This window comes from Vulpes lagopus, chromosome 11 (assembly GCF_018345385.1).
Source record: "Vulpes lagopus strain Blue_001 chromosome 11, ASM1834538v1, whole genome shotgun sequence".
In the NCBI taxonomy this organism is placed as follows: Eukaryota; Metazoa; Chordata; class Mammalia; order Carnivora; family Canidae; genus Vulpes; species Vulpes lagopus.
In genome coordinates this window covers 1,907,663-1,925,786 of record NC_054834.1, presented here as the reverse complement: position 1 = coordinate 1,925,786, position 18,124 = coordinate 1,907,663, and the positions used below count along the sequence as shown (strand labels likewise).

Genomic DNA, 18,124 nt, shown 5'->3' with positions numbered 1-18,124 from the left:
AATCCCCTTTAAGGAAGGTTGGAGTCTTCCCTTTGTACAGAAAAACCCTTCGGGAACACCCCGATGAAATGCCGCTTTCCACTGTGATGATGCGAGGTTTATAGGCAGCGATGTGACCGTTTAGTAGAATCACCCAGAGTTGCTTGAAAAGACCTGTTTTTAGAATCATAGAGAAAATGAGAACCAGAGAAAAGGGCTTTGAGCTGATGTTGTCGGCTTTTCGACAGCTGGGAAAACTGCTGCGTGGACATCCAGTGGCAGACGGGGATCTCTGGGAGGAGGGTCCCACACGCGGTCTCCCCGAGCCCACTGCCGTCTCGGGGCTCCCGGTCCCCTGGGGGCTGGAGAAGCGGAGCCATGAGGCCCCCGTTTCCACCCCTGTGGGTACCTGAGCCCCCCTGGTGGCACCAAAGTGACGCGGAGCAGAGGAGCACGCCCCGATCAGGGCACGCGGGTCCCGCTCCCCTCCCTCCCGGCTGCCCTGGGCCCAGCCACCCAGGATGCAGCCCGGTCTGTGCCCAGCTGCCCCGGGATTACGCCAGGGTGAGAGGGACGTGGGGAGGCAGGAAAAGGCTGTCCGGGAGGGCAGCAGCCGTGCGTCTGCCCGCGTGTCCCTCAGAGCTGGTGCCTCCCCGCTGGTCCTCTGGGGCTTCTCACGAGTCTGCAGACAGCGCTTCTGCCCTGGAACTTGCATGGTCTCGTCCCCACCCAGGTCGCCAGAGCCCCGCTGGTCCTTATTTTACCTGGTGACAAATGTCAGTTCTGTAAAGCAGCCGTCAGCCAGCGTGGGGGTGGTTGGTTTTGCCCCTAGAACTACAGAAATGTTTTTTCTGGATGAAACTTCGGAACAGACGTCACTCAGGTGTTTTGCACTGGAAACTGTTAAATGAATGCCAACCCACGCCGATCCCTTTGCTGAAAGCTAACGTAGCGGTCGTCATCGTGCGCTCCAGCCCGGCAGGACTCTTCCCTCCATCGCAGGGAAATGCAGGGCAGGGTCTTGGGTCACTCGTTGCTGACGGAGCCCTCTGCAGCCGGGAGCAAGCAGACCTGTTTGTGCTCTGCCGCCGGTGCCAGGTGTGGCCCTGGATGGTCTAGCGGTCATGGGGAGGACATTCCTTGCCTTGGCAGATTTGGGCTTTAAATATATTTTTATAGATAGATAGATAGATAGATAGATAGATAGATAGATAATATATAAAAATAAATATAAGAATATAAAATATAAATATATATATATATATTGGCCTCGGGATTCTGGACGCTATATAAAAATATATATATACCAAAGAATCCTCTGCTTGTGCTGTCTCAGCCAAGGCCCAGCGTGCTTCTGCGTGCTGGTGTACACGGCCACCCTCCGGCGAGCACCACAGCCTTGTCCTCTGCAGACAGATCCTTGCACGTCTCTGCCATTGGGGCATCAGTGCACACGTCAAGGCTGCCGTAGAGATGCCCCACTGAATGTTCCAGGACTTAGGACGGTCAGTTTCCTGTGTTTGAGGAGACAGGTGGGAGAGGGTGTGACTGCCACATAGGATGTGTTTGCATCCCCGTCCTAACAATACGACCTTGTCTAGGAGAGCAGCTCCAGGAGGTGGATGACGGGGCCTCAGCCTTCCGAGGAAGTGTGTGCAGACACACCGACAGCAGCGTGTCCCCCCTGTATTCTCTTGCTGGGATTCCTTCTTGGCTCTCCCAACCTTCACTGGTGCCAAACTGAGAAGTGTAGAGAAGTAAGGACGGACTTGAATCCCTCACACCACTTCTTTCAGGACCCGTCTGCATTTGGTGTAGTGCACTAAAGAGAGATTTAGATTTTATCAAGTCCTGGACCTCGTGTCCACTCGCGTCGTGTGAAGAGGAACGGGAATCTAGCCAGGTGTCGGTGCTGGTGGCAAAGCCACCTTGCAGGTTCCACCTGTGTCTTCTCACATGCGTGTTTTCCCTCTGCAGAAAGGTGCCTGGAAGACCATGAGCTGGTGGTCCAGGTGGAGAGTACCATGGCAAGCGAAAGCAAATTTTTATTTAGGAAGAATTACGCAAAATACGAGTTTTTCAAAAATCCTACGGTGAGTGTCTTCTCTCTTTGGGTTCAGGGTTTGGGACTCTCGAAATCTTGTGGTGGTTACTTGGGATCAATAGCAGCGGAGGATAACATAGCTGAGCCGTATGGGGGTAGCACACGGGTTCGAGAATCCTGCGTCGCCATCTCTCGAAGCAACCCTTGCTCAGAACTCAGTCTCCGATGCTTAACTAAATGCCTCTGTAGTGGCCAGAGGTAACGAGTGCGCTCTTCCTGGTAGCAGAGGGCAAGGGGGTTAGCCCCTCGGTCAGGAGAGACGAGGGGCTCTTCAGTTATATCACAAGTTCATGGTTAAATTGGAACCAACCAGTTCAGTATTCAGCAGAATAAAAGCTCCTTACTCTCTGCAAGTAGGAAATAATCCTGTATGGTTTGTAGAAGAATGAGTTTCCAGGCATTTTGGGCTGATCTTTGTTTCCTTTTTATTTGCAGGGGGAGGGGGGATGGGGAGGGGCACGTGTCCTGTGACATCTCAGGGTCAGGAGCCTCCTGCTGCCATGGCACGTGCTCCTGTCCTGAGTCATGGGGTCAAGCCATCAAGACATGAGCAGAAGGTCCATCGTCAACTTCTGGCTCGGTAGTTTGGCTGCTTTCTTATTTGAAAGCAAGAAACAGGATAACTGATTGTGCGTGATGTACCAAAAGAAGCTTTTCTCTGCCACCGTGTCCCTCCTCTTTTGGTTTCCCAGAGTTGTGTACCTCATGGCACCGTGTGGCGGCCCTCCGCCTCGGTGTGCGCTGAGAGACGTGGATCCACGTTAAACGTGGCAGATACTCCAACCTCAAGCTCACCATTTAAGGAAATGTGGCAACTTCTTGAAGTAGAGGTTTCCACCATGGGATAAGGAAGGAAACGAGATCGTCCTTTTAAATACAGACATGCACCCACTCGTAGGAATGTTTTTAGTATTGGCACCCCCGTAAGCATGCTTTTCCCCACCTTAGAAAACTAACTTTCACTGTGTTTGTTTTCCTGTTTCCTTAGAATTTCTTCCCAGAGCAGATGGTTACTTGGTGCCAGCAGTCAAATGGCGGTCACAGCCAGCTTTTGCAGGTACTGAGCGGGAAGAGACTTCCGCTGGGTTTTCTGGGTGCAAGTCCTCTCGAGCTGTGGTCGCAGCCCCACAAAACCTTGATGGGGTTGCTTGCATTCTTCATCACGTATTAGGCTTGGCTCCCGGCGGCGTTTAGAGTTAACCAGAAATAAATGTTGACCTGGGAAATGTGTGTGCAGCCAGGCTCCTTCAAAGCAAACCAAGCACTTATAAACAGGATAAGCTTCCTGTGAGTTAGAAGCAACATGAGCAAAAGGGAGAGGCCACAGGCTGGCGTGTTCTCCTCGAGGCTCCTCTGGAGTGCGGGTCCAGGGTCAGGCCACCGCCCTGGGGATCTCTACAGAGATACTGTGCCCCTTTATAGTGAAAAAGGATTGGGCTGCCGTAAAACCCTTTAAAAGGTTGCATGTTGTGCATTAAAATTAGATTTGCGTCTGTCTTAATTTTCCCTCTGCCTTCTAAAGTCCTGTTCCAAGAAAACCTGGCTTTTCCCCAGCGCCTCCCAATGGCAGACACACCCCTGGACTCGCCTTGCTGGGTGCTGCTCAGGCTCTTCCAGGGAAGTCGGGAAGGGGAATATTCCTGCTGTGCCTGGAAAAATGTGTCTGTCTACAGCGTGTTCAGCGAGAGAACAGGCCATTCATGAGGGCAGCCAGCACCCTCCAGGCGGCATCCAGTTACGAGAATCCACTAAAAGTTAGTTCCTACAGAGTCTCCCCATGACCCTCCCTTGTCTGCTCTCTGGATCACCAGGGCTATTCTCACCTCCCGAAGGGTGAGGGCTTCAGAGCTCTGTTCTGGTGTCTCCTCCGAAGCCCCCCTGACCATAGGATTTGACTCTTCTGGCAAGAGTTGTTTGTTGCCATGTGGTTCTCATGGGCCATGCACCGTAAGGGTGACAAGGATCCCCATAAGGGATCAGGGCTCACGGCCTGATTTGGGGTGGCTCTTGTGCTTGGCAAGGGCGCGTGAGACTCTGTCCCACCTGCGGGAGGAGCTGTGTCCCCTCACAGTCCAGCGGAGAGGACCCACCCATGTCACTGCCCCAGCTTCGCTCCCGGACCTGGCTCTTGACCTCTGTTTCCCGAGAAGGATGTGCCTGCATGTGAGAGGGCTTAGCGGGGTCAGTGGCCTCACTGAAGTATTTCCAGAGAGAACTGTTAGCGCACCTTTCCGTGCAGGGACACACGATGAAAGTGACGTGCTTACTCCCGGCGCCCCCGGCGCCCTAACTCTGATGATCAGACCGCATGTTTCATGGAAAACCAGGATACAAGGCGGCGCCCTTACCTGCATCTGATATGGAAATCTGTGACTTCCTGGGTTTTCTCGTCGGTGTTACAAAGGCCCATTGGCTCCTGTGTGCTTAAATATTGATTATGTTCCCTGCACACCAGCTTAGGTGGGTCTTAAGATTTTTGAAAGGAAAACTATCATTTGGAAATGCTTCATTTGACCAAAAAAGAATATTTTTATAATCCAGGAAACGTCAAAATGTTAGCGACGCCGGTATAACGCACCTGCTCTCATGCTTCTAACGGCAGCATTATCTGACTTTTAAAAATCTCTTCAACAGAACTTTCTGAACTCCAGTAGCTGTCCTGAAATCCAGGGGTTTTTGCACGTGAAGGAGCTGGGGAGGAAGTCGTGGAGAAAGCTGTACGTGTGTTTGCGGAGATCGGGCCTTTATTGCTCCACGAAGGGAGTGTCAAAGGTGGGTTTTAAAGCCACCACTGCCACCCCCGTCACACCAGGCCGGCCGCGTTCAGAGTGGACGTGAAGATGCGTGTCAGGGTCCTCCGGGCTTGTGATGATTTGTGAAGCTAATTCCGGGTTCCTGGCCCTCTGGTCTCCCTCAGAAACCAGGTGACAGCACAGACCTGCAGGGCTCCTGGCCACGTCACCGCTGGGCCCCTCTGGGGCTTGGGAGCCGAGCCTCCTAGGCGGTCCGACTCCCTGAAGGACGCCGACTCAGTTTCCATAGTTTGAAAGTTTGCAGCCAAGGTGGCCGGAGGGTGGCTGGGGGATGGCTGCCAGTGCAGCCCGTGTTACTCTAGGCACTGCAGGGAAGAAATTGGAGTCGTGCGTGCATTTCTAGCAGGAAGGGGGGAAGAGATGGAAGATACAGCTGCAGGCCTCCAGGGGGAGTTAGGGCGTTGGGGGCCCACCTTGCTGGTCACCGTCCGCGTCTGTGCTTGCTCCGGCCCCCCGCTCGGTCCTCGTGATGTGCTGTGAGCAGGCCCCGCGGCAGGAGGGTGCCCACACTGTGCGCTGAGCATGCGCGGTTCCTGCCAGGAGAGGAGGGCGGGCCTGCTGGGACCCCGGGCGGGGCGCTGGGCACCAGGCCACCGTCCAGCCGCTCTGGGCAGTCCGCGGCAGCCCCATCTGAGCCGGGGACGAGGGGCTCAGGCAGGTGAACAGCTTCCGTCTGGTGCAGGTGAAGGGCAGCTGGATTTCCTGACTCCCCAGCATCCTCGCAGGTGCTGAACCCAGAGCAGGAGGCAGAACTGGGACAAAGGAGGGTTGGGGACAAGGATGGGACAGGCTGTCGATGGGAGACTGCAGGCCGCCGGCCTCTGCACACCGTGCAGCAGGGGTGGCCTGTGCTGTGGTGTGCCCTTCACTTTGGACTTTAGGCCCCAGGTCTTCTCCTGGTTTTTACCTTGAATGTTTGGTCACGGGGCTTCGCTATGGCTCAGTGTCAAACACGTTATTTCTTTGGTTTCTGTTGTAAAGATTTTATTTATTTGATGGAGAGAAAGACCGGGAGCATGAGCGTGAGCACAGGCAGGGGCAGAGGGAGAAGCAGACGAGCCAACTCGGGGCTCGAGCCCAAGACCCCGAGATCGTGACCTGCGCCAAAGGCAGACAGACACTTAACCCCCCGAGCCAGGCCGGCACCCCTGGTGTCACAGTCCTGGGAGGCGGGTTTCCTTGGCGAGGCCTGGGTCAGTTTGGTCTTAAGTCGGCACGTGGTGCGTAAGGTGCTCACGGTCCGTAGGAACATCCGAGGGGCGTGCGCGTGTGCGCGGAAGGCGTGCGCCCGGCCGCGCCCTGACCAGCCTTTCCCGCAGGAGCCCAGGCACCTGCAGCTGCTGGCGGGCTTGGAAGAGAGCAGCGTCTTCTCCCTGACCGCCGGCAGGAAGCAGTACGGCGCGCCCACAGACCACGGCTTCTGCATAAAGGTACCTCGGCCCGCGGGCCCGGGCACAGCCGCGAGTCCTTGCGGGGCGCTGCTTGCGTTCGCCTTTGGACAGAAGGGCGGTTCCACGGGGGCCCGATGCGTCAGGCCCCGAGTGGCCGGCCCCTCGGGGAGGCGCCCAGGACACGACAGGCCGGTTGTGTCCCTGGGCTCCTGGCTTAGTGACCCCCGGCCTGCTGCCCCCTGGTGGCCTCCAGGGTCCCACAGCTGACACTTTCCCTGTGGGCTTCCGGTCACCAGGGACAATGGGTGTGTCCACGGGTCGCCCTGCCTCTGCGCACATGCATGTGAGAGCCCGGGCTCACGTGCTCATATTTCCACCCGTGCACACACACACACCTGCATGAATGCACAGTGTGCACATATACATGTACACATGTGTACACAGGCACACACCTACATGGACACACGGTCTGCACACGAGCATATGCATATATGCACATAGACACACCTGCATGAACACGTGTGCACACATGTGTGCACACACACACCTGTATGGACACACAGTGTGCACACATACATATGCACACATGTACACAGGCACCTGCATGAATACAAAGTGTGCACACATACATATGCACATTTGCATGCACACACACACCTGCACGGACATGCATGTGCACACATACATATGCACGTGTGTACGTGCACACACCTACATGAACACATGTGCAGACATATACATGTGTGCACATGCACATACCTGCTTGGACACACATGTGCACCATGTGCATGCATGCACATGTCTGCGTGAACACACACATGTAGACATATACACACCTGTACACATGGACGCACCTTCATGGACACAGTGTGCACACATACATATGCACATTTGCATGCACGCACACACCTGCATGGACACACAGTACACACTCGCACATATGCACACAGGCACACCCGTGCATGTGTACACACGTCCTCCCCTGGTGAGGCTGCGGTGAGGTCGGCCGTCGTCATGGTGGATGCCGTTCACGGCAGAGTGACTGCACGCAGGGGCCCCCACCAAGGGTTCTCCCTGCGTCCTCTCACTGTGTCTTCGCCGGTGCTCATAGGTGGGAGCTGAAGCGGCCCCACTGCTCGCATCCAGCCACCAGTGAGTGTGCTTGGGGCCCCCAGCTGTGCTGACTCCTGAGCCCGGGCTCCCTACTGGCCCACTCCTGCCACAGTTCTCCCGTCACGAGCTAAACGCTGCCTCTGCCTGGGGCAGCTCCGTCCCTCCTCAATGCATCTGGGACTGTGGCCCCTGCCCGGCCCAGGCTGCTTGCCCCCCAGCCCCCTTCTCTGGGGTGACACTGGCCTCATTCTCTGGGCCTTCCTCACGTTCCATCTTGGGGCCACTGAGATCCACTGCAGAGCCGAGCCCCTCCAAGCCCTGCGGGCCCTTCCTCAGCTGCCACCAGCTTCCTGGGAGGCGACCAGACATGTTTTCTCCCATTCTCTGGGCCCGGCTCTCCGGTTGAATCCAGCTTTCCCTGCGCAGACCTGCGCACCCGTGTCCCTGAGGGTTGTGTCCCCTGTTGGAAGCTGGCCGAGCGCTCATGCCGACGCCCGCCCGTGGGCAGGCTGGCCCGTGCCGGGCGGAGGAGGCGCCCTCTGGCCTCGGCCCGCTGCTTGTCTGGCTGGCTGGTGCCCTGACACGGGCGTGGGTTGCGTTCACCGAGGCGCACTCATTAGGTCCTCTCTTACCCCCGTAGCCAAACAAAGTCAGGAACGAGACGAAAGAGCTGCGGCTGCTGTGTGCCGAAGACGAGCAGGGGAGGACGTGCTGGATGACGGCGTGCAGGCTGCTCAAGGTACGCGCGTGCGCCCGGTGCGTGTCTTCCTTCGCCGTGAGCCCTCCTGATGCCCGGCCAGCCCTGGGTGCCCCCACGACTTCCCAAACGGGCCTCAGACCTTTCTCACGGAGGCCTCCCGTTGGAAAGACCAGAACCGGCTCCCAGCCTCGGCTCCTGACGTTCGGAGGCCGGATGGGATGCGGGCCACACCCCTGCTTCGCCCACTGGATGCTGGAGCACCCCGGCCGGTAGAGACAGCCCGGCTGGGCGTGACCAGGGTCCCAGGGGCCTGGGAGCGGGGAGCCTGCGCGGGTTGCGAGCCGGTGGCCTAGAGAGATAGGAATAGAGAGACCTGACGGGGAGACGGGGAGACGGGGATAGTTCATCAGGACGGTCGGTCATTTCCGAGACTGAGCATCAGGTTCTCGGCCTCCCGAAAAGCCAGGCCCCCGAGGGAACGCGCCCCGCCGTGCAGCTTGCCCAACTGCCCGAGGGACGCAGCGCCCCCGACAGCGCGCTCTTACAGGAACCCCGGGCGGGGCGGGGCCCTCGTCACTGCCGCGGTGGCTTCGTGCGGCTCTGCAGCAGAGGCGAAGCGTGTCCCGGACAGCACACCTCACTGCGTCCCCACAAAACGTCCCTTTGTGCGCTCACATGCCCCGGTGCGTCTGCAGCTCCCTAAGGTCATGCAAGCTGGTGGACAGGGGGACTGTCACGGGGTCTGGAGGAGAGGCTGGCTCGGTCCGCTGTGGCCGACCTGTGCAAGGGGGCTCGGGATCTCTCTGTGAAACCCCAGCCTCTGCCCAAGCTCTCAGCCGGGCAGGGAGTCGGCACGGAGCCACTTGGAGAAATGGATGAGCCGAGGGAGGCGCAGCTCACGACCCCTGGGAGACCCCGGGGGACATAAGCTCCAAGGCTGGGCGTCCTGCAAACGCCTCTTCCCCAGAACCGTGTCTTGTTTTATTTTTGCTTCCAATAAGACAAAGAGGGGTTACGTGGAAAGTGTCATTGTTTCCGAATCGGAGCGGCGACGTCAGTGCTGGTAGAGGGCGTTGCAGACGGAGGCGCCCCCTTTCCGAGCCAGCTCGGTGTCACGGGACAGGCTTGGGAGGCGCGGCCCTCGGTACGCAGAGAACCGGGGTCCCTCTAGCGAGCTGTGGGGAGCTTTCCAGGGCGTTGATTAAGAATCAACGTGCGAAGTGCCACCTTCGTTGTCGGGATAAGGAAAGGAGAAGTGAAAATACACCCGTGCGTTTGCCGGTGTGATGGGAGCGTTCGGGAGGCTGCTGGTGGGCACAGCGGGCACGGCCCCGGGAACCGGGGCAGAGGTGGAGGGAAGCCCTGGACGTCTGCTGGGGTTCTGTGATTTTTTTTTTAATCTACGGATATATAGGCTATTTTGGGAAAAGCAGGAAAGTGGGTGGACACACACGTGTGACGCTGGAGGTTAGGTGCTTGGAGGTAACACGCAGTACGTCCCAAGGGCAAGCTCGGCCCCTTGGCTTCCTGCATGAGGAAGCAGGGCCAGTGGACGGGACAGAGCAGGACAGAGCAGGACTGTCCCCGGACGCCGGCATAACGACCAGGCCCGGGGAGGGAAGTGCGTAGGCCGAGCAGCGACCGAAATACCCGGCGTGATGATCAGCGCCTGGGGTGGGCGTGTCCCGTGGGGCACTAGCATTTGGGAGCACTTGCTGTGAGCCGGGCTCCGCCCTACTTCGCACCCGCAACCCCCATCCCCCATCCCCCACCACAGCTGGGTGACGTCCATGCTGTCAGCATCCTCCCTGGGCCACGGCAGGTGCCACGGAAGCCGAGTTGCACCTCAACGGTTATGCGCCGAGGTGTCCTGCCGCCACCCAGCAGGCCTCGTCCCACGTGACATCTCCTTACCTCGTTCCCCCTCCCTGTCCCATCTGAGAGCAGGCTGCGGGGTCAGAAGACCCAATCCTGTACCCGTAGGCTCTGGCCTGCGTCCCCACGTTACCGTCACCGTGGGGTGTATTTTCTTCAGGCGTCGGGGCTGTTTGACGCCACGGGGAACCTGATAAAGTGCCTCCTGTTCTCTCAAGCCGTGAGCAGACTCCGGCCCTCCTCTGTCCAGCCCCCGACCAGCAGCCCCGGGGGCCTGACCAGGGGAAGTCCACCCGTCCGCGCCCCCCCCTCCCCCAGGCTTGCCCTGTGCCGGGTCGTGGCCTGGACATCACCTTGCCTGGAGCCCCCGAAGTCCTCTCAGGGAGCCCGACGCCCGGAACGTAATAGATGCTTGGGAAAACTGGGCCGAATGACGGCGGGAACCAAACCAAACTCCGTGTGTTCTTTCTTCGTGGAAGCCACCTCTCCCTCTCGTCTGCGGGGTGTGCTGGGCAAGCCTGGCAGTGACCCGGGGCCGGCAGGGTCACAGGTGGCAGCTTGGACCTCAGAGAGTCTGGGTCTCGGGCCTCCAGGGCTCCTGGGCTGGGGAGACGTTGGACCTTTTCCCAGTTGCCCGGTCTTGTCTGTAGTAAGTGTTGGCAGGTCCCCTGAGCTCTGGCCCTCAGACTGCCCTGTTCCCCAGAGGGGGTCAGATGAGCGCGTCCTCACCTGGTGGAAGCAGAAGACACCCAGAGGGTCCTTGGTCCCTGCCCCAGCCGCTGCCCAGGGTGTATCCCGGAGGCCCTCCTGCCTGGCGGGGGATCTTGCAGTAGCCGTCCGCGCCATGCTGGGACCCCGGGCCCTGTTGGAGAGGGACGACACCTCGAGAGCCAGCTGGGACCTCTCTGTGCCTCTAAGGCCGTCCCGGGTGCTCGTCGGAGGAGCTTGAGCCCACCCAGGAGGAAACGGGCGTCGCTGCCCTCAGACAGGCTTAGGGGGTAAAGCCGGCAGGCAGTGGCTGCTGCTGATCCTCCCTCCGTCCTATTACGTGGTCTGTTAAATAATCCCACTGCCGTATGGGCCGTGGAGGGAGCTCTAACCTTGGCCGCTCTTCTCTGCAAGTTTCTGAAACTGCCGTAGAAATTCCGCCCCGAGAGAGAGGCTGGCCTCGTGAGTGCGGGTTTCGGGACCCCAGGCTGGCTGTAGACACGCAGCAGCACACGGTGCAGTTTGTGTCCATCAGGAGCAGGCCCCCAAGGACGCCCACGGCGCTCTGCTCCGAAGCCGTCGGAAAGTCCAGCCCTGCGCTGTCCCTCCCCGCCCCTGCCTGCACTCTTTGTGCTGGGTGACAGGCTTCCCAGCCACACCTGCGTCAACGGTGGGAACGGGACGAGGGGAATACGTCGAGGCCAGAAACGAAGGCACGTAAAACCCGGTAATTTTTAAAACGGGAAGAGGAAACACCTGCCGTGCTTACCTACCTACCTGCTGTGGTATTTTCACATCAAAATTTTCACATCAAAAGGAGCAATGTCCACCACAGCCACACTGTGGAAGGAGCCGCGGTGTCCATCGACAGATGATGGATAAAGAAGCTGTGGTCTCTGTATACAATGGAATATTCCTCAGCCATTAGAAACGACAAATACCCACCATGTGCTTCAACGTGGGTGGAACTGGAGGGTATGATGCTGAGTGAAGTGAGTCAATCAGAGAAGGACACACATTATATGGTCTCATTCATTTGGGGAATATAAAAAATAGTGACAGGGAATAAAGGGAAAAGGAGAAAAAAATGAGTGGGAAATATCAGAAAGGGAGACAGAACATGAGAGACTCCTAACTCTGGGAAACGAACTGGGGGTTGTGGAAGGGGAGGAGGGGGGGGTGGGGGTGACTGGGTGACGGGCACTGAGGGGGGCACTTGACAGGATGAGCACTGGGTGTTATTCTGTATGTTGGCAAATTGAACACCAATAAAAAATAAATTTATAAAAAAAAAAAAGGAAATGTGTGCAAAAACAAAGGAAACCTTAAAGTTGGCTGGAAAATCCAGAAGGAAAAACTCAAGCACATTTAAAAGAAAAAAAAAAATTAGTTTCTCCTAAGCTCCCAGGAACCTTTAAAAAAATTTTTTTTAAGATTATTTATTTATTTATTTATTTATTTATTTATGATAGACATAGAGAGGGGGGCAGGAGGAGGAAGAAGCAGGCTCCATGCTGCGAGCTGACGTGGGACTCGATCCTGGGACTCCAGGATTGCACCCTGGGCCAAAGGCAGGTGCTAAACCGCTGAGCCCCCCAGGATCTCTCCAGGAACCTTTAACCCATGTGCCACGTGGACTGTGACCACCCGTGGAACCAGCACGGCATGCAGAGGGGTTGGTGGCCGCCCTGGTGCTGTCCCTCAAGAACCAGCTCAGGCCTGGCCCCATAAGCGGAGACTTGCCCTCACCGTGCACACAGTTAGGGTTTCCTCTCTTAATTACCGGGTCACACTGCTGCTTGTCTGCACGTGGCCTGTCCGACTGCAGCTCCCTGAGGCAGCAGCGTGTCCTCTCCCGCGCTCTGCGTGCCTGGAGCTCAGCCTGGCAACATGCGAGGCCCCTTCTCTGGCCGTGACCCTAAGCCTTCATGCAGCCTTTGCCCAAGGACATGAACCTATATCCTATCTCGCTTAAAAACGTAAAGGCTAAATGTTTAATTAAATTCCGAGAGAAAGGGGTCTGGGTGTTATTTCTGTTGTGCGTTCACCGCGCTAACGTCCCGTACGGGGAGGTGGTTTCCAGACACGGTGCACGTCGACTTTGTGCAGCCGTGAGCTGCCGTCTCTGCGGTCCCTCCTGAGCCGTCACTCACGCTTCTCTGAGAAAAGCGTCCGAGACTGTCACGCTCAGGCAGGTGTGAACAGGAAACAGCACGTCGCCAAGAAGGGGGCAGGTGTTTCTCCGGCCAGACGTTCTTCTTTCCAAGCAACAGAGGAAGGTGTTGATTGGGCCATAAGTATTTCCTTAAAATCCACTCACCTAGAGTAAAAGGGAAAATAATATTACGTGATTTGTGCCAAGGTTGCGCGCAGAAGGTTAATAATCTAAAGAATCGTCAAGCACGTGTACCGATGACGCTCGCACTGTGACGGCTGGCGTAGTTATTTAAGTGAGAAAAAAACAAGAATTAATGATCACGGGACCACAAGAGAGAAGTGTCGGAAACATACAACTTCTTTAATAATTAAGGCAAAAGTAATATTTAAAGACGATCATGCCCGTGAAATAGTTTTATACTGAAGACAAGCCAGTTAGGCAGCTCGCGGGTGGAGGAGGAGTCGCTGGTGAGTTCCTGGAGGGAGAGCGGTCCCGGGCGCTCCTGAGGCGGGTTGCGCCCGTGTGCGCGTGCCCGTGCCCGTGTGTGCACGCGGTTTCCCTTCCTGTTTCTTTGGCCTTAGCTCCATGACCTTTCCGATCTGTTGGAAGCGACGCTCGCGTCGTTGACTTAAGCCCGACATTTCCAACCAAGTCTCAGACGAAAATGCTTCCTCTCGTTGCTGTTTGTCGTGTTTGTATAATGACTCGATTCAGGCCACTTGCGCATGTGCGTGTGACGTGCAGTCTGCTCCCGTGAACACGCGTGTACCTGTGTGCGTGCGTGTGCGTGTGATTAGCTCACAGCAGCATACGTCTTCCCGTGGATCCTTCGGTCCTTGTCACCTGCAGCAGCGCTGCCTGCCCTGCGGTCCGGGGGCCCTGACGTTGCCGTGCGTACGTCCGTGTTCCCCAGCGGCGTTGGCGCGATTCTTCGGCCTGTCTGGGTCCTTGTGTCCAGGCCGCGCCTCTGACGAGCATCACGTAATCGTGTTTCCCCTCTGACCATCGTCACGCTCTAATTGGAGTATTTGTGGGGAAGCACGCCCTTTGGTAGACGATTAATGACGTTTGTGCTTAAGCCTGACGTTTCCTAGTTTTCCTTGTGTCCCGCCAGCCTGTCTTCCTTTCCTACATTTTTTTTAAAGACTGTGCTTATTGTCCAAGAGAGCGGGGCTAGAGGAGACGGGCATGAGCAGAGGCTGAGGCCGAGGGAGAAGCAGACGCCCCCCTGAGCAGGGAGCCCGATGCAGGACTTGACCCCAGGACCCAGGGATCCCGACCTGAGCTGAAGGCAGACGCTTCACCCCCTGAGCCCCGCAGGCGGCCGTCGGGCAGGAGCGAGGCTGTGTGCCCGCGCGGGCGGCGGGGGTTCTGCTCCCCGTTCCGTACTCAGTGTGACGTTGCCACGCTGGTTCTGGGCCTGGGGGGCTCGGGGGCTCGGGGGCTCGGGGGCTCGGGCCCGTGGTTGACCCCGGCCTCCCCCTGCAGTACGGGATGCTGCTGTACCAGAACTACCGGATCCCGCCGCAGAGGAAGGCCTTGCTCCCGTCCTTCTCCACGCCCGTGGTGAGTACCCTTGCCGCGAGAAGCTCCGGGAGGCGCGTCCGTCCTGGGGTCACGTCCTGCCCATCCTCGGGGCCCCCGCGTGCCCCTCAGAACCCTTGAGGGTGGAGCTCGTCGCCCTTGCCTGGCTCAGCCACCGTGGGCGCCTGTGACTGTTGTGCTGGAGCCTTCCCCGGCCCGCTTCGAGCGGGGACTCTGTGTCCTTGTTCCCTGGTGGACTCCGCTGCCCGGAGGTGCAGGAGCCTGTGGTGCCCTCACGCACGACCCTGAGCTCCGCAGGCCCGTTCCCGGCAGACGTCAGGTGCCCACAGGGAGGGTCCACCCGGTGCCCTGAACTGAGCCCTGAGGGAGGGACTTGGTGGCCGGTGAGGGCTGAGCTCCACAGCATTTCCACGTCTGCGGCACATGCTGGTGCAGGCTGGCGGCCTCGTAGGTCCCCGCCATCCGGGCCCCGTGCCCCCCACGCCCTTGAGGGAGACCACAGCCATCCTCAGCCCAAGGACCCCCGGGCACTGAGTTTCCACCAGGCCGTCCCGTGGGGGGCAGGGCATCGCCCTCAACCCCCCGGGTCAGCCCTCCCCTGGGTGCGGGTGCCATCTGCGAGACAGCGTGGCACCCACGTTCCCGAGGGCCACCCTGGCTGGACTCCCGTCGTGGTAAGACCTTGGGGCCTCTCCTTCCAGCGCAGCGTGTCGGAGAACTCCCTCGTGGCCATGGATTTTTCTGGGCAAACGGGAAGAGTGATAGAGAACCCGGCAGAAGCCCAGAGCGCGGCCCTGGAGGAAGGCCACGCATGGAGGGTAAGACCACGGCCAGCCAGGGACAGGCCCCTCGCGGTGGCACCCCCCCCCGCCACTGGTCTCCCAGAAGAACGGCCCTGCAGGTGCACGGGGGACCCATGTCCGGCGCCCACGTCCCTGCACCCATGTCCAGCACCCAAATCCCCATGCCCACATCCAGCACCCACATCCAACAAGCACCCACGTCCCCGTGCCCATGTCCAGCACCCATGTCCCCACACCCACATCCAGCACCCATGTCCTCAGCATCCACATCAGCACCCACGTCCCTGCGCCCACATCTAGCACCCACGTCCCCGCACCCATGTCCAGCACCCACAGCCCCCACTGACTCCCATGCAAGGTGTCCACACCGCAGCCCAGGACCGGGACCGGGTTCCCCGTGGGAGAGCACTTGCCTTCCCCGAGTGCTCAGCCGGGATTGCCGGGCGGGGTACCCCCCGCGAGGAGCCGGCACCTGGCTGCAGCCCCGGGATGGTCCAGATGCCCGGGCCTCTGCTGTTCTCACAACTCTGGTCACACGGGCAGGGCTCAGGTGGCTTCACGGCCAAGGGCCTGGGACCCCTGTGCCAGGTGGGCATCCCTGAGCCCAGCACTCACACAGGCGTCTCCTCCGCAGAAACGAAGCACCCGGATGAACATCCTAGGCAGCCAAAGTCCCCTGCACCCATCCACCCTGAGTACAGGTAAGCGCAGCAGCCGGCCCCGTCCTTTCCACGTGAGCAGGTGACCCGGGTCGCACCTGCTCCCAAGCTTCCCCAGGCCCCCTGGGCCCAGTGCCCGGTGTGCCCGGAGGTGTGGCCGGGGGCCGCCCAGCCCTTCCCTCCTCCGTTCCCTCCCGCAGTGATCCACAGGACGCAGCACTGGTTTCACGGCAGGATCTCCAGGGAGGAGTCGCACCGCATCATCAAGCAGCAGGGCCTGGTGGACGGGTAAGGACGCGCCGCCCGGAGAGTGGCACCTGCTGCCTTGTGTCGCGCCGGACACGTGCTCTGGCTTCTTGGGGACCCGGGGGGGGGGCGTCGTCAGAGCCTCGATGTAAAGAGGACAATGTGGCTCCGGGTCACCGTGGAGCGAGGGGGCTCGGCTGGCGAGTGGTCCGGCGGGGACCATGCCCGTCCTGTCCGTACCCCGTATGGCGCCAGCCGCGGCCGCTGTGTTGAATCCAGACGGACGCAGCACCAAGCCCGTTACTTTCATCAGGCGGCTTTTCCTAGGAGGGACGACCCCAAACCTTGGTGGCGTCTGGCCGCAGAGTGAGTGAGTCCCCCCCGGGGCCGGCTCGGCCGCGGGCAGGTCGACTTCGCTCCCGTGTCCGGCGGATGCGGTGGCTGTTGGCCACAGAGACGGGGCGACTGGACAGGTGTGTGCCCATGGCCAGCCTGGGACGCTCACCCGGGGCCGTGTCCAGGGTCTCAGACTGAGAGCCGCCAACCCCGGGGCACATATCTCGGGGCCCGTATCCCATCGGCTGATGCTCCCCCCGTGGTCCTGCTCCCGGGGCTGTGGATGCAGACGCGTGACGCGTGCGACTGAGCGGCTGTCACCGTGTCCTCTCGCGCCGCTGCCCGCCGGCGGCGACTCTGCTTTTCCTGCCCCCATCTGTTAAAAGCTGAACTACGGAGATCCAGAATTTTACCCACGAGACAGGAGGGTAGTGAGCCGCCGCCGTGTGATCCTTGTCTGGTTGGGACAGTTTGCTAATTTTAGGTTTTCTCTGTCCCTTCCCATATTAAGGGCTCCTCCCTCCTCCCCGCTTCTCCTTCTGGAATATTTTAAAGTAAATCCCAGACATTCTGAACGTTCACCACTAAACGCAGCTGGCGCGTCTCTAAAACATGCTCTTGTCTGTGGACTCGACCACGAAATCATTGTCGCTCTTCCCGGGACAAGCAGGAATGCCTTAGTATCCTCTGAAGCCCGGTCTGGGTTCAAATTTCCCTAATTGCTGCAAAAAAAAAAAAAAAAAAAAAGTCCATCACACGAGTTGGCTTGAAGGGGGACGGGCCCTGGCGTCCCCTCCGCGTCCCCGTGTTGCTCGCACGTGGGGGCTGCTGAGGGAGTCGGCGAGCCACCGGCCACCCGGACTGTCCGGCTCCTATGGGTGTCGGCGTTCAGAGCGGCCTTCTAGCAGCTTCCAGCCGCTCGGAGGAGCTGCTCCTTGTTTAAAGCACCGTCTCATGCTCACACTCTTAAGACTCGATGTGTTTCGGTCAAAACTTCCTGTTTTCGGTGCTCGTGCGAGAGGTCTTTGGCCCCCGGGACTTTCCCAGGTTGGCTCCTGAGTTCTTGGGCCCGACAGGAACGGTGTTGGGTTCCAGGTGGACGTTTCTCTTCGGGGCCTCGTTCCTTCTGGTGGGGAGCACTGCCTGGACCCCGGGGACGGGGATGGAGTCGCGCGTGGGCGGAGGATTCCCAGGGTCCCGTTGCTGCCACCAGCCAGGGAGTCCACGGTGTTCGCTCTGTACCCCCTCCGTCTCCTCTCGCTCTGGAAACCTTCCCGAGGACGTCCTCGTCCGTGAGCACGTCCGCTCGGCTCCTCGTCGCTTCTGGGAGGCCCCCGTGCCGAGGTCCCTCCGCTGAGTCCGTTCGACTCGTTTCCTTGCGGGATCCTGAGGGCTCGTCCCAGCGGGTCGTGTCCAGGCACCAAGTTTAAAGCGTTTCCTCTCGCGGTTCTAACAGTGGAGACAGGGTCACTGGGGTTCCTGTGTCCCGCTCTGCTTTGGATTCTCGTAAGTGGATCTGGCGTGTTTTCCGCCCGGCGCGACGCTTCCCGTTAAACGACAGGAAACCCTCCCCTGGTTCTGAGGCGAGAGCAGTGGGGCAGGGCCGCCTCCGGGGGCTCCCGCCGCCCCAGGGTCCCCGCGACCGGGGTCCCCAGGGCCATTCCTTCTCCCGCGGCTCTCGGGTTAGATGGGGG

General features: G+C 59.1%; 1 protein-coding gene across 4 annotated transcripts in view; it reads left to right on the top strand.

The window, feature by feature from the left end:
- GRB10 (growth factor receptor bound protein 10) overlaps positions 1-18,124 on the top strand; it is a 146,603-nt gene that overhangs the window by 124,707 nt on the left and 3,772 nt on the right. For all 4 annotated transcript variants that reach the window (XM_041722548.1, XM_041722546.1, XM_041722547.1 and 1 more), the window contains 9 exons: positions 1,957-2,072; positions 3,072-3,140; positions 4,718-4,855; positions 6,216-6,326; positions 8,041-8,139; positions 14,330-14,407; positions 15,088-15,204; positions 15,824-15,890; positions 16,049-16,136. In XM_041722548.1, the coding sequence (XP_041578482.1) occupies positions 1,957-2,072; positions 3,072-3,140; positions 4,718-4,855; positions 6,216-6,326; positions 8,041-8,139; positions 14,330-14,407; positions 15,088-15,204; positions 15,824-15,890; positions 16,049-16,136 (883 nt within the window). The remainder of the gene's footprint in view (positions 1-1,956; positions 2,073-3,071; positions 3,141-4,717; positions 4,856-6,215; positions 6,327-8,040; positions 8,140-14,329; positions 14,408-15,087; positions 15,205-15,823; positions 15,891-16,048; positions 16,137-18,124) is intronic.